This window comes from Aristolochia californica, unplaced genomic scaffold (genome assembly GCF_029961685.1).
Source record: "Aristolochia californica isolate CCGP_79_NKW_82.1479 unplaced genomic scaffold, dmAriCali1.0.hap1 SCAF_8, whole genome shotgun sequence".
NCBI lineage: Eukaryota > Viridiplantae > Streptophyta > Magnoliopsida > Piperales > Aristolochiaceae > Aristolochia > Aristolochia californica.
The window spans coordinates 40664807-40680266 of NW_027182279.1; the positions used below are offsets into that span (position 1 = coordinate 40664807).

Genomic DNA, 15460 nt, shown 5'->3' on the forward strand with positions numbered 1-15460 from the left:
GTTCCTATGTGACTGTCCATTCATCCCGACCGTCCATCTTGGCAGCCACCGTTAGATCGTTTGCATCGCGGATTGGTGATTTACTAGTGCTCGAACACAGCTTCTCAAGCCATCTCTTCTATTCTCCTTCTTTTGCTGCTGCTGGTTTTCTTCTTCCTCCTCTCACTTTCAGAGGTTGCAAGAGAAGAAGGCGATGGTGGACGTAGCGAGCACGGTTGTGCATGAGTTGCTGGGTCGACGACTGCTAGAAGTGGATCAACCCATCGTCGACTATATCATAAACGTTCTCGCAGATGAAGACTTCGATTTTGGCATCGAAGGGGAAGGGGCTTTCGATGCCATTGGGGAGCTTCTTGTTGACGCCGGTTGCGTAAGCGATGATGCTGAAGGACGATCGGTATGCAAATTTTGTTTAATTTATTATAATGGTTATAGTGCTGCATAAAATTACTAATTCCCGTTTTCCTTTTCGATTTTTTTTTCATTAAGTTCTGGAAAAGAGTTTAAGTATAATGGGGAGGAGACAGCTCTTTCACTTAATCTGTCAAAAGTGTTTGGGTTGGGAATGCCGGGCGTAGTGGTTTTGCCTAGACTTATGCATTTGAATTGATTATGTTTATGAGATGGTTACATCTCATTAACTTTAAATGGATGGTTTGGACAGGTGTTTCCAAGTAAGTTTCTTGATTCGGTTTATATTCAGCTCTATCAGATAACTTAGTGATCACGTAGGCTTGAATTTCGACCATATCAGCATCATTCCAACTGTTAGGATGTCTTGCTTTAAAGGGTTATTTCGTTTTTCTGTTTCTTCTTTTGTTTACTGTTTTTCTACTTCCGTGGTTCTCACTGTTTATGGGACCACAGGTTTGCTCTAAACTTACTGAAAAGTTTGGAAAGCATGGATTAGTGAAAACCAAACCAACAGTTCGAAGTCTTGCGACACCTTTACGGATGTTTGATGGAATGGATGAAGATGAAGCTCCTAAAAAACAACCTGAGCTTGTGGAGGGTCCCTTACTCTCTGAACGTGATAAAGCAAAACTTGAAAGGAAGAAGAGGAAAGATGAACGACAAAGAGAGGTTTAAACTCTAACCAATGATTATGTATATTTTCTTCTTAGTCTTTTTAAGAACATATAATTTAAGTAATGAACTTTCTTCTACTTTTGGAATGGACCATGAACACTGCCTACCATAACTTATGAAATGACCTGTTTAAGTTACCATGTCATGTTTCCTCTTGAGTCAGTTTTAACTTATATATAAAGCTGAATTTAGTTATAAATGCAAATGCATTTCTTTCAAATGTTTATTTGAGCTTGCTAGTAATCAAATGCTACTCCAAAACTTTGTTAATAGGCTCTCAATTGGTTCTATTGTGAGCACGGTGTCTTTATTCTTTTTTGTTATCAGACACCAAATTCCCCATGTTATACTCTTGCATATCCAAAAATTTTAGAATATTCGGTCCGTTAATCAGTTTGAACCAAAGAAAAGGCTATGCTGGTAGAGAAGCTGCTCAAACATCTCATTAGTTCTTTCTTGCAGTATTTCATTTATATCTAACTATTGCATATCCATTACTTCTATTTAACAGGCAAAATATCAAATGCATTTGGCAGAAATGGAAGCAGCCAAAGCAGGTATGCCAGTGGTATGTGTAAGCCATGATAATAGTGGGGAGGGGACTGTGAAGGATATCCATATGGAGAACTTCAATATTTCTGTCGGTGGACGTGAGCTCATTGAGGAAGGCTCTCTCACACTTTCGTTTGGAAGACACTATGGTGAGATTCTTCTTGGCTTTTATTATTATTATTATTATTATTATTATTATTATTATTATTTTTATTCTGTTCCCTTCTATGTGAATTTATTCATGAATATTCACAGGGCTTTTCCTTCAAGTTGACTGTCTACCTTGATCTTCAGGTTAAATAATTGTAACTAGCATAGGGAAAGATGTATCTCAATTTGCAAATGAGATAGGTTCTAATGGGTCAATCGTAAATGTTTCACCTGGAGGAGTATATGTGTCTTAGTGCCATAGTTTCTTATATTTGATAGAAAATACCAGTAAGTAGTGTTGTAGTGTAAAAGTCAAACCAAAAGTATTGGTTTCTGAGTTTTCCTGATTGATATGTTTAGAGATAGTATATCACTTGAAGCAACTGAGGTACATTATCATGAGTGTGAAACAATGGTGCATGGAGTTGTAATTATTAGTGTACATGGGTACATTTGCTCTCTGAATCTGTGCAATGCAAAGACTTGCCTTGTTGATGGATCGCTTAGAGAGTGGGTTATAGTCCCATGAACATCTTTAGTTTTTTACTAAAAGTTATAAATGCTATTGTTTCTAAGGATTTTTTAGATGTCAACCAGGACTATAGCTGTACTTATTCCTTGGACTACTTTTTTAGGGCTCATTGGGAGAAATGGTACTGGGAAAACAACTTTTCTTAGGCATATGGCCATGCATGCAATTGATGGCATACCTAAGAACTGCCAGATATTACATGTGGAGCAAGAAGTTGTAGGTGATGATACTACAGCCTTGCAATGTATTCTTAATACTGATATAGAAAGAGCTCAACTCTTGGAAGAAGAAGCTCAACTTCTTGCTCAGCAGGTTAGAACTTTTTCCATATTGAGTTAAAGAAGAGTTTCAATGTCTTTCCCTGAACATAGTAGCTTCAATTTTGTTTTTTTTCCTAGAGCCACCTTTCTTACCATGAATGCTTTCAGCTTTACTGATTTTTTTTGCTATTTTTAAGAGAGATATAGAGTTTGACGGTCCAGATGCAAAGCATGATGGTGTTGATAAGGATTTTATATCTCAAAGGCTTCAGGAGATATACAAGAGACTGGAGTTCATTGATGCAGATTCTGCAGAAGCTCGTGCTGCATCTATTCTTGCGGTCAGTTCTGAAAGCTAATTGCACCTTTTTAATTGTTTTTATGTTAATGAGGTTATATTTGTTTAATACTTCTCCTTTAAGGCAATTGAAAAAAAGGGTGGATGTTCACTTCAAAATAAGTCATCTGATCTGTGCCACTCTGAAGCACCCCCCACATCTGCAGAATATACTATTAGCTTTGAGTACTCGATTTGTAACTAGAGCCAGTTGTTCTCACAATGAATAGTTAAAGTTAGGACCTTTTCTCAACAAAAAAAGGATAGGATCTTCCCTGCCCATACTGCTATAGGACTATCGTTCAGAACAAACTTCTCCCACTCTCAGACAACTAACCTAAGACATGGAGCTCCAACATTGGGCCATGGAATGGTGGGACTTGTTTCTACCCACTGAAAAATTATCTTCTATATGTACACATTGCAGCATATTGTATTCACATGATATTATTCCTATCATGGATCACTGCAGTTTATAGCCGGTATTCGTTCCTTAAAATCTTTAAAATTGTTAGTTATTCAAAAAAAAAAAAAATCTCTACAATCTTGTCAGGGTCTCAGTTTCACTCCTGAAATGCAAAAGAAACCAACAAAAGCTTTCTCTGGAGGATGGCGCATGCGAATTGCTCTTGCCCGTGCTTTGTTCATAGAGCCTGATCTGTTATTACTTGACGAGCCTACGGTATTTTTCTTCATGTGCCTCTTACATGCTCTCTCTCTCTCTCTCTCTCCTCTAGAAAAGATTAAATCATACATGAGATTTTTCTTTTGGAAGACAACATAACATTTTGCATCTATATGCAGAACCATCTTGATTTGCATGCAGTTTTATGGCTGGAGTCGTACCTTGTTAAGTGGCGGAAGACATTTATTGTAGTTTCGCATGCTAGAGAGTTCCTAAACACGGTATTCTTTTTTCCAATGCTGTAGCTTTGATATATATATATATATATATATATTTTTAATGTGTGCTATTGAAAACTTAAATGACATTTCTTTCAGGTTGTCACAGATATTCTCCATTTACATGGAAAAAAACTGGTTCCATACAAAGGGGACTATGACACTTTTGAGAGGACAAGGGAGGAACAGCTTAAGAATCAGCAGAAGGCTATTGAGTCTAATGAGCGGCAGAAAGCCCATATGCAGGTTTATATTTTGCAGTTAAAAGTTATAACTTTTTTCCATTTGTGTAATGATTGTTGGGACTAGTGTGTGATCCTTTGCTTTCCAGGCTTTTATTGACAAATTCCGTTACAATGCAAAAAGAGCGTCTCTTGTTCAGTCAAGAATCAAGGTATTATTTGACCTCCTATTCTTCCTATCTTAGCGCAGTCATGAACCCTTGTTAATCTGGTACTGATCGGGATAATTTTCAGGCATTGGAACGGATAGGTCATGTGGATGAAATTGTCAATGATCCTGAGTACGGTGGCCTTTCCATATGCACTGCCTTTGCCTTGGGATCAAACTATTTTTCTTGTTTTAATATAAAGAAACTATATTTATCTTTATCTATCTTCTTCTGACTTTTTTCCATTCTGACTGTGCAGCTATAAATTTGATTTCCCAACTCCAGATGATAGACCAGGACCTCCCATTATAAGCTTCAGGTTCAGTAATAATAGAAATTCTATTAGGGAGCTTTATGTTGATAGTTCCTAATTGGAAAAAATTTATGCTCTCTCTCTCTCTCTCTAATTATTGTCAAAAAGGTAACTAGCCTAAGTCATAGAGCACATGCTTATGACCAGAAAGTAGTGGAACTCTTTTTTTTAACTCAATATTACTCCCCCTCATATCCAAGCCTAACTGACCACCCAGCTCATGAGATGGAGAATATACAACTACTCTTACTTGTAGGCAACTAACTTGAGATGTAGGACACACATATAGCCATAGAATGGCGGTGGGACTTATCTAATATTTACAAACCAACATCTTAATTTAGGATTGGCAGTTAATAATATGTAGAGCTTAACTTTTATGGGAGCTCTAGGGGCAACATCGATCCAGCTGGAGAGGAGTGGTGTGATCAGAGACTTCTCAGATAATATCCTTCTTGTTTATTCTGCTTCTTTCGATTTTAGAGATGCTACTATGGCGGAGGTGAGGGCCCTTTTGAAGGTATCAGGCTTTATGTGGGATGCATTACTGCCCCTACTCGTGGAAGGGATCTCCACCATGGTCATTAGTTGGGCATGTAGGAAGAGAACCTCCAGTGGGGCATTTTTTAATGTACATAGATGAAGCTGAGGATTTATGTACATACCTGGATGTTTCTTGGCAGCAAGCCCCAAAAAGTGCTAACAGCATTGCTGACCCCTTGGCTAGAGAAAGGGGTTTCTAGGCAGCAACTTACTGTAGGAACCACTCTTCTTATCTAACTTAGGCTTGGCTCTTCCTTCTGGGATGCTGCGTCAGTTTCTGTTCCTGTTTCATCTTGTTTGCCTTGTATTTGTACTATTCACTCCTTCACACATTCTCTTAATGGAATCCTTATTCTCATTGTTATAAAAAATAATTTGTACTAGTGCACCTTAGATTATTTTTTTTGATTTTCATTCTTTCTATTGCAGTGATGCATCATTTGGATATCCTGGTGGTCCTCTACTGTTTAAGAATTTGAATTTTGGTATAGACCTTGATAGTCGGATAGCAAGTAAGGATCACCCTTTTTTTCCCCCTAAATTCTTGAGAACAGAACTTTGTTTAGCATAAAAAATAAAAAAATAAAAAAATAAAAACAGTACAAGGAGGCAAAGAGAGGGAGACAACTAGACGGGCCCAGATTTGGTGCGACGCAAGTTGCACCAAATTTGTTAGACACCAATAGCTGAGTGCCCCATTTATAGTTGCGTTGCACCAAATTTGTTAGACACCAATAGCTGAGTGCCCCATTTATAGTTGTCCAAAGTGGTACTTTTCAATCCAAGCTCCGTTTCATTCACTTGAAGCGGCGCTTGATGCAAAGCTAGCAGCTATTGGTGTCTAACATGATTTGGTGCAATGTGAGTTGTACCAACTCCCAAGCCTAACTAGAATACATCTATCGCTTGAGATGAAAAGATATTGTGTCCACTAATGGAAGGGGTCCCTGCACGTGAATCTTGTTGTTGATGTTGTTCATCTTTGTCTTTCTTCTTTTTCTGTTTTTATTTTCAATTCGACTGCCAAATAACTCTCTCTTTGATGCCTTACTTTGGTCTCCTAAATGGTCCCTAGTGGTGGGTGCTAATGGAATTGGTAAATCAACTATTCTCAAGTTGATATCAGGAGAGCTTCAGCCAAGCTCTGGAACAATTTTTCGTTCAGCTAAGGTACATTTTTATTGCTGACATTCATTTCATATGCTACTATTTTCAAGACAACTTATGTGGTCTTGTCTTTGTAGTGTATCGTCTCTTTCTAGATCTTTTAGGAGATTAGCTCTTTATAAGCTCCATGGTAAAAGAAACTGCCATTATCTTTTGCAGGTTCGGATGGCTGTTTTCAGTCAGCATCATGTTGATGGGCTTGATTTATCTTCAAATCCTCTCCTCTACATGATGCGCTGCTATCCTGTGAGTTCATATACTTTTGTGTATTACTTTCTTCTATCAAAACCTAGCTGCAGACAGCTCTAGTTCTTTCTGTAAATGCTGGATTTTGTCTATCATCATGACCTAGTACCACTAATTATCTTTTATAAAGACAATGATCTCAATGGTAAGATTTAGGGAGCCCTCTGTTTTGTAGTTCTTGCCTTTGGGCTTATGAATTCATCCTTCTCCTCAAAATAAAATAAAATAAAAAATCTTAACAGAAAGAGTTGTCATTGCTTCTGAACTTTGCTGGATTAGTTCACCGCTTTGTGGACAGATAAGCTTGTTATGTCAGCATAATTTATTTGAAATTTCACTCTGTATAGGGGGTACCTGACCAGAAACTAAGAGCTCACTTGGGATCTTTTGGGGTAACGGGAAATCTTGCACTTCAACCAATGTATACCTTGTCAGGTACGGTCATGCTTTTTGACTTTGTTTTGAGTTGACCATTATATTCATAAATACTGATTTAGATGATTGAATGAACTTGTTTATTTTTTATTGTGTTCACAACCTATGCGCATTTCCAAAAATTGCTGAAAGATGAATGTTTGAGAGCAGTTCTAAAATATTCTTTATCAACTTTTCAGGAGGTCAGAAAAGCAGAGTTGCATTTGCTAAGATCACTTTCAAAAAGCCTCACATCATTCTTCTTGATGAGCCATCAAACCATCTTGTAAGTCTTAAAATTGTATTAGCTTTCTATTTCCTTTTGTTTATTTAAGTGGATGACAATCAACAGAACTTTGGATATAAAAGTAAGGCCAAAAATTTGGAGATAACAGGCCCTTTTACTTCAAAGTTGCTTTGGTTTCATTCTCCTGCTTGTATGGAGATCAAAGCAAGCCCTCTAGTGGGCCCACCTCTAGGTTGAAGAGTACTTTTACCTTGTAGAATATGAAACCATGGTTTTTATTTTGATGTTTTTTTTCTTTTTTTGTATTCACTTTTCTATCGGTATCTTCTAAATTTTACACAATTGTTGGCCATCTGCGGAGGGTCCATGGGTGACTGCCAACTAGTATTGGCCATATAGATCTCCAATACAAGAAACATCTCATTATAGAAATTTTAGTATTATACTTCAGTTACATGTCAGCAAATTATGCCTTTCCTGCTTCGTTTATGGTGAGCAAATCCTCCATATTAATCCATTATTTCCACCCAGGAAACTATACTAACAGAAAGAAATTATTTATTTTCCAGGATTTGGACGCAGTTGAGGCACTTATCCAAGGTCTTGTTCTCTTCCAGGGCGGGGTGCTCATGGTCTGTTTCTGTCTTCATTTCACTACTTAACTCATTACTGTTTTCCTAAAACTTAAATTTTCAATGAGGTCTTCTGCTCTACCTGTGCAGGTAAGTCACGACGAGCATCTTATATCTGGAAGCGTCGATGAGCTGTGGGTTGTCTCAGAGGGGAAGGTGTCTCCATTCCATGGAACTTTTCTGGATTACAAGAAACTCCTCAAGAGCACTTCTTGAGAAACATGAGATTGGATTTCAGCTAGATCTTTTGTTCTGAGCTTCCTTTTTAGGAAAAATCATTTGGAATAGTATACCTTTTACTACATCATATGCTCATCACAGGCTACCATAGTTGTATTTGTGAATTTGTGTAGGATATTGATGAAGTTTTGAGAAATTTTATGGTACATGCTTACCATTATGATGGTAATCACAGGTAGATGATTCGTTTGAGATACGAGTAATCTTAGTTTGTCATGGAACTATGCGTTCTACCTTTCTTGTGCAAGAGGCAAAATGTTTTACTTCAAAAGAATTATTTGTAAGTCTATCATGGAGGCAATGCATGTTTTCTTATTCGTCTCCCTAGCAAGCTTTTTGAATGTGGAATACAGCCACACAAGACTAGTTTCTTTTCATTTGCTTCTACGTGACTTTCTATACAGATCAATCTCTTGAATTTTCTTGAGCTGTGTTCACTAGAGTCCAGAATGCTTAAAATAATGTTATAGCAGTCGGAGGAAGTGTTCAAATTTGTGTAATTACAGTAGAAAATGGCAAGCTTCATCAATTGCAATTTGATTTTATATCTTCCCCTATTTGATGTATAGAGAAGAATAAAGAAATAACAAACCGAGGTATTAAGTTGTAGAACCCGAAGATCTTGAGTTACAATCGGAGAGAGATTAAAGAAAAATACCTATAAATACGTGTGATCATTTTTATAGTAGATTATTATAGTAATGGAAAATATGACGTAATTTCACCTTGAGGCGAACTTGTATAAATCTTATTATCTTTTTGTATTTGTTTTTTTTTTTTTAGTAATTATTATTATTATTTTCATTAATTTGGAATCAAGACATTTAATTCCAAACAAAATGTCTGTAATATTCCAACGGAAATGTCCTCTTTTTCATTACCACATTTTGGATCATTGGCTTACCCTTTCTCCTAATACTTGTATTTTCAAACATTAACGTCAAATAGCTCCTGCAACATGCCACAATCAGTACAAAAGGAATTAACGGTGCATAGTTTTGTCTAAGAAAAAGAATGAAGATTCTCCACAAGAAGCAGAGGGAAATAGATACTGCATCATCAACAAAGCTTAATCCCAGGACATTTTAAACATGGAGATGTTAATGGAGTTGAGTACAAAATCAAAGGGCAAAGGAACATCATAGAAATTTGAAACAGAGCTCTGTGGAAGAAGGCACAGGGAGAGAAGAATTTCCACACGTCAGCATTCTTGAGCTTCACTGATATTTCATATATGCTACAAAAAGCCCATGTCACAAAAAGAACTGCAACTTCAAAATTTCCACTCTTTCTTGGATGTGAGGAGTAATAGCTTTGCTTGGGCTCTCTCTTGTGATAGGCTCAGTATACAAACTTATAATGGAATCATTACACACTGTGTGACCTTTTGTAGAGGTTTCTTCAAAAGGAGCCTCTAAGCTTTTTCATTTGATCTCAAATTTTCAATCATATTGGCAACACCAGCACACAACTTTGCCTCCTCCACCAAAATCCTCACCCTCTCTTCCAACATCCTCAGCTCTTCATAAAACTCCCGCTGCAATACCAAATATGAGAAATGTTCATCTATAACCATCCCTGCACTTATTACCACTGATTCCAAAGAAGGTACCCACTTAGAAGCCTCCAATTCATTACCCTCCGACCCAGCCCCTACCAACTCAGGAAACCTCTCATACTTCTCCAACCACTTGGCCAGATACCTCACCAGCCTCATCACCTCTGGACCCTCTAATTCACCAATTGCCCATGTCAAGGCAGTATCCTCTGTGTTAATTGATCTAAACAGATAATGCAGACCTTTCTCAGAAGCAGAGAACCCATCATTTGCTGCCATTAACAAGATTGCTGCCTGCTTGTTGAGGGATGACTTCTTCTGTACCACTTTGTCGATTGCAGTACGGGCTTGCGCTTCCCATTCTTCTCTAACTTCTTTCATGGCATCACAACTATCTGTTGCAAGGAAATATTTCAAGATGGCAAGAATATCTGAAGGCTGGAGATCTGTTGCACACTTGACACAGAGACAGAGCAAATGGGATTTCTTCTTCTCTACTAATGTCACTATCAAATGGCTAAAAACAGAATGCTTGATAAGGTGTTGCAAAATTAAGGTCTCCAAGAGATCCCACAACTCGAGAACCACACAGCACTCAGCAATCAGTCTAGCAAGGTAAGGACCAAGAAAAACCCCAAACTTCTCAATTAGTCTGGATGAATACTTACTTTCCTCAGATGCCTGCATGTCAATTGAAATGTTGGCCTTCTCCCCACATTTTTTGAAGAAAGAGTTCAGTAACTGCAAAAACTCATCACTTGTGAAGGACTTAGGAGCCTTGATTTTCCGTTTGAGCTTGTTGACTAAGCCAGTGGTGGAATCCATGATTTGGGAATCAAGGCTGGAGATTTCCCAGCCAACAACTTGTTTGATTAGAGGTGATTCATCTCGGTCGTTAGTTTCTGGTTTTAACTGAGGGAATATGTTGTCAGCATTTAAAATGAATGGGAACTTGGGCGGAGCAGACTGATTTTGGTGATTGGACACATCACTGGTGGCCTTGGTGATGATCTCCAGCATTGACATGATAACAACTTATGGTTAGCGGAGAGAGAGGGCTTCTGCCTTTCTGAGTTAATGTGGAAAAAATGTCCTACATACAAGATTATGCTTTATAAGAATTTGACAAGAAGAAATGATCTCAAGAGTTACAAATGGTATACAACATTGGATAAAGTTAAGAACAGAACAAACACTAATGGAGCAATCAGAAGAAAAATTCATTGAAGAAAGAGGAAAAAAAATCATAATAAATAATAGACTGCTAAAATCATTCAAACCCCTGTCCAGTTTCAGCTGTCAATAAATTAAATAAAGTCATAGTCATTTCCAATCACAAATCCGATTCGATAGACTAGATAACCGAAGTTGAAACTATATTCAACTGAAGCAACATGTGCTGGTTGACAATAGCAGAAAGAATTACATTTTGGACATGACAAGCCCACAGACTTATGATCTGGGTATAAGGGTTTTGAATGAGAAGCATCCACTAGCAATTAAAATTAATCTACTATAAAATCAAGATAATAAACCATAGAACCAAAGAATCAATCCAAAAGGAATAGACCAACTATTTGTATCACTCCACTCATGAACTGAGGAAAAAAAAAGCAGAATCAGATGGATGCAGGAAAGTAAGGGCGGAGCCTCTAGCAAGATCCTGATGGTGGGTAACTAACATGGCCATGTCATGACTAGGGTGACAGGAAGGGAGAAAGAGAGGAGAAAAAACTCCAACCTGCAATATGGAGTGAAGGTACAAGTTCGTTTTTTCATAAAATTTCAATAAAAATCTACATTACAGTCAAAAGTTGTGAAACGTCCAATAAGTCGTGCATAGCTAGTAGTTTATTTTCAACTTGAATCAGTTTCTCAAATGAAAATGAAGCAATATTGCATAAACCCATATACGCTGAAACGCCAATCGAGGAAGAGTGGGGCAGGAGTGAGCAGCTCCCTCCAGCGGAAGGTAAGAGACAAGAAAGAAAAAAAACATACCTGGGTAGGGAAGAGTTCTCGACTTGCTGAGAGAAAAATGGCTGCTTGGACGGAGGGTGCGAAGGAGAAATAATGGAGTCCGCTTAGTACCTTTTTGGGGAGCATGAAAATAGTTAAAAGACAATAATACCCTTTGTTCCTCTCCCTATTCGAGTCTTCGTGCCCTAAAGAGAATGAAGAATTTTCTCTTCTTTGTTTTATTTCTTTTGGTAATTTTTGTTTTATAATAAATTTATTTACTCAAAATAAAATAATATACATTGATAAATTAAATAAATTACTAATACATAATTACACATAATTAAAATAATGTTAAATTTATCTAAATATTTTTAAAATAGATAATAAAAATAACTTTTTGATAAAAAAGGAAAAAAAATATAAAAATTATTTATTTATAAAAAAATCAAAGAGATAAAGAATGAGACAGAAGAAGAAGGAACGAAAGGAAAAGATGGAATGGAAAGTGAATTCCACTTTGTAAAATGTGAAATTTTAGATTCTATCATTTTGTGAAGAAACGGCGTAATCGACTTTTCCCTAAATGAAGCGAATTCTACTCTAACTTTCTATATACACTAACACAAATTTGCCAATTAAGTAAATAAAATTTACATTCTTAATGGAAAATAGATCACTCTGAAATTTACATTCAGGTTCTCTTTCTTCGGGTGATTTACTTTCCAAGTGTTAACCCCCCAGTATAAAAATCGAAAAACAAAAAAAAATGTAAATATGTGTTTAGTATAGAAAATATGTCATAATTTTTTTTCCTATTTTCCGTAATAACCTAAAAAAAATTAGTGTTTATGTCATTTTAGGGGACAAGAAGATTTTTTTTTGTTCTTCATGCATTTAAGAAATGTGAAAAATAATAGAAAAATGGTTTCTTATTGACAAGAAAAGGACTTCATTTTGTTCATGTTGAAGATCTGCCACTTACCAATACAGCTTAGAAAGATGAAACAGGTTCTATACAAATATTACCTAATATTGATAGTACGCTAAAATAAACAAAATGAGTTAGGCGCATCTGGTGTAGTGGTATCATAGTACCCTCCCACGGTATTGACCGGGGTTCGATTCCCCGGATGCGCATTAGGATGATTATTTTTTTCTTCAGTTTTTTTTTTTAAATTATAATATCGTTTTTATGCTTTAGTGCCATAACAATTATTAATTTTAAAACTCTTTTTCTTCTAATCAAATATTTTACTATTTTTTATTGATAAATATAAAATAGATTTTATAAAACTCGACCTAGTCACCAATCCAACAAGATGATGGAGCTGACCAAGTTTGATCATGGTTTAAACCAAATGTAACTATCATTTTAGTATTTAATCACCATTATCGAGAAATTCATTTTAACGATGAACATTTTAACAATAAATTTAATTTTATCCCTAAAAAAAATGTCTTCGACTATGGAATGTCAGTTCATCCTTTAACTACAAAAAAATTTGATCGTTAAAAGAGACAAACTATTGTCTTTGTCATTATATTAAAATTATATCGAATGACAAAATAAGATTTTTTCGTTAAATAGTGCCTTTCGATGTAATTTTTCCACCCAGAAAACTTTATAATGATGAAAATAAAAAAGGGGTAAATGTTTTTCATTATCCAGTGTTACAATTAGTCCCTCACCTGAATCAAGGAAAGATTATTGTATGGAATAGTATTGGGTGCAAGTTGAGAGAAACACATTTAAAAATTAAAATTATTCCATCTCATTAAAATCTAATTTAAAATTTTATTTAAATGTGAATTAAAATTAATTAGAAGAAAACTACTCATATTACCCTTTCAATATTTCTCCTCTTAGATTTCTTCTTATTTAAAATATTAAAAATTCCTCCAAATCCAAGAAAAAAAATCCCCATAATTTAAATTCTAAATTTTTATTTATTTAAATAAAATTTATAAATAAATATAATTTTTTTGAAAATTTCAGCTTCAATTTTGGCAGTTGTGGTCCAAAGAGCCGTTTGAGCTGCCATTCCATCTTCCATCAACACCTACAATTCCAATCTTTCCACCTGCACATTTTTTTGAAAAATGCTTGTGAAGCTGCAACCGGCCTAACCGGTCACCAATGTCACTTCTTGCTTTTTATTCCGAAAATACCCCTTGGTTATATTTCACCTTCCATTCTAGCATGTGGTGGGTGACCTCCCCTTCAACTAACTCTTGTGGCTTTCACCAATTAACCTTGAAAGAGTTTTGAATTGGTTTTTTTGTGTGGTGGTAAGGGCTTGTATTTGAGAAATTTTGAACTATGGGTTTAGTAATTTGATTAATATAATTACATGTAGATTAGTACTAACTTTTTTTACTGATAGTATTGATCGATATATATATATATATATATATTTATTTGAGGGTTTAATGTCTTGCATAAAAATTGATCTAACTTGATCGAAAGGATTTGGGCAATTTCGAGGTTGACTCGGTCTGAGTTGATTAAACCTGGCCTAGGTTCTAGGACTCTAACTAGGGTCTTGTTCGAATCAACTCGACAAAGTCGATCTCACTTAGGTATCAATTGCTCATCTTGAGCAAAAAACAAGATGAGTCTAATTGAGTCAGATTAAGTGAAGCTTGAATTGGCCAAGTTAGGTTCAAATGATATTTAAATCTAATCAAATTGGACGAGTTCATGCTATTGATAATATCAAACATGTTTGTAGATTCAATGTAGTGTGTCATATTTGAGTCAATTTGGTCGAGTTGGTTTAATCAGTTGAGCTCTCAAACCTAGTCTCCATGAACCAACTTGATCGAGTTGACTCAAGTATGACTCTACTTTTGACTCATATTAATATGTTTGATATTATTAATAGCATGTGAATATGTCTAATACAATTAGAATTAAATCTCATTTGAACCTCACTTGGCCGATTCGAGTTTAACTTAATTTGACTCGGTTAGACCTATCTTATTTTAGCTTCTAAGAGACTTAAGTAAGAACCGACTTTGCTGAGTTGACACGAATAAGATCTTAGTCTTAACCCTAAACACTAAACAAGATCAGGGAACTGCTTTAGCAGAATAATCTAAGTTAGGTCGAATCACCTGAGTCCAAGGCAGGATTTGGGACCATTAAGGGAGGAATCACCTAAAATAGATGGGGTGATTCCACCCCCTAAACCAGCTCCGCAACCTCCAAACCGAGTCAACTCAGACGAGTCATTCCTCCGAGTCACCATGTTAGAAACAAGTTTGGCATAGGAGAACAATGGTGAGTGTAAGGGTAATATAGTAATTTCATATATTTAACAACCTTCTCCCTCCTATTTGCTTCCGGTGACAGCTTCCAGACTGCAGCCTTGAGGTGGCGACAATATAAATAGCTCCACAGGCAGCACCTCTGCGACTCAACCACCACCCCCCACTCCCCGGCCTCCGTCATCAGAGTGCCGGCCGTCTGAAACCACCTCTCTGACGGCCAAGTCTGCTGGAGATTGCTTCAGGGTGACCTAGAAAACCCCGTTTCTTTTCAGCTTCAAGCCTGCAACTCTGCGAATCCTATCGTCTTTTTTCACTTCTTCTAATGTTTCTTGCTCAAATGAGTATTCCAACAGAGGGCTGCGTCCGGCCATGATAATGTCGTCCGGTGCTCGAAGTTGGGATACTCATTTGCGCAAGCAATGTTAGACTAGAGGTCTCCTGATCTTCTTCGATCAAATGGGTTTTCAATAATCTGGGTCAATGCATGATCTCTAACTCTTCTCCTAGTATAGATGGTTTTCTGTTCATTGCTCACTACCTTTGTCTTCCAAACTGAGGGAACTGATTAGTGTTTTTCTGATAGGGAAAGAGGCGGAATTTCACAAGCTGAGATTGTATGAAAACGGGTCTTCTCTCTCTCTCTCTCTCTCT

The 15460-nt window shown here is 36.5% G+C and overlaps 2 protein-coding genes and 1 non-coding gene across 5 annotated transcripts; 2 read left to right on the plus strand and 1 right to left on the minus strand.

Annotated features, from left to right (window-relative positions):
* Positions 1 to 131: 131 nt before the first annotated feature.
* On the plus strand, positions 132 to 8337 carry LOC137939106 (ABC transporter F family member 3). The gene is made up of 18 exons (XM_068784296.1): positions 132 to 397; positions 868 to 1083; positions 1601 to 1790; positions 2427 to 2635; positions 2781 to 2924; positions 3474 to 3602; positions 3725 to 3826; positions 3923 to 4069; positions 4155 to 4217; positions 4300 to 4346; positions 4474 to 4533; positions 5500 to 5582; positions 6146 to 6240; positions 6397 to 6483; positions 6831 to 6918; positions 7098 to 7183; positions 7714 to 7776; positions 7867 to 8337. The coding sequence occupies exons 1-18, from the start codon at positions 194 to 196 to the stop codon at positions 7990 to 7992; spliced, it is 2139 nt and encodes a 712-aa protein (XP_068640397.1). The 5' UTR covers positions 132 to 193; the 3' UTR covers positions 7993 to 8337.
* A 676-nt stretch (positions 8338 to 9013) lies between these two features.
* Positions 9014 to 11621, minus strand: LOC137939119 (uncharacterized). Of its 3 annotated transcripts, XM_068784313.1 has the most exons (3): positions 11576 to 11621; positions 10243 to 10667; positions 9014 to 9969 (listed from the first exon to the last, which is right to left on the minus strand). In XM_068784313.1, exons 2-3 carry the CDS (start codon positions 10598 to 10600, stop codon positions 9431 to 9433), a joined length of 897 nt encoding a protein of 298 aa, XP_068640414.1. In that variant the 5' UTR covers positions 10601 to 10667; positions 11576 to 11621; the 3' UTR covers positions 9014 to 9430. The 3 variants fall into 3 exon arrangements, with proteins under 3 accessions (XP_068640414.1, XP_068640411.1, XP_068640412.1); XM_068784310.1 differs by having other exon boundaries at positions 9014 to 10667; XM_068784311.1 differs by lacking the exon at positions 11576 to 11621 and adding an exon at positions 11489 to 11551 and having other exon boundaries at positions 9014 to 10667.
* A 981-nt stretch (positions 11622 to 12602) lies between these two features.
* On the plus strand, positions 12603 to 12673 carry TRNAG-CCC (transfer RNA glycine (anticodon CCC)). The gene has a single exon. It is a non-coding gene; the product is annotated as a tRNA-Gly (tRNA).
* Positions 12674 to 15460: the final 2787 nt, after the last annotated feature.

Excerpts from the sequence above, each read along its gene's own strand:
- LOC137939106 (XM_068784296.1), top strand. The coding sequence starts at position 194 with ATGGTGGACGTAGCGAGCACGGTTGTGCATGAGTTGCTGGGTCGACGA. Across the intron at positions 6,919-7,097 it reads ACCAATGTATACCTTGTCAG|GAGGTCAGAAAAGCAGAGTT; the intron begins GTACGGTCATGC and ends TCAACTTTTCAG. Across the intron at positions 7,777-7,866 it reads TCCAGGGCGGGGTGCTCATG|GTAAGTCACGACGAGCATCT; the intron begins GTCTGTTTCTGT and ends CTACCTGTGCAG.
- LOC137939119 (XM_068784310.1), bottom strand. The coding sequence starts at position 10,600 with ATGTCAATGCTGGAGATCATCACCAAGGCCACCAGTGATGTGTCCAAT.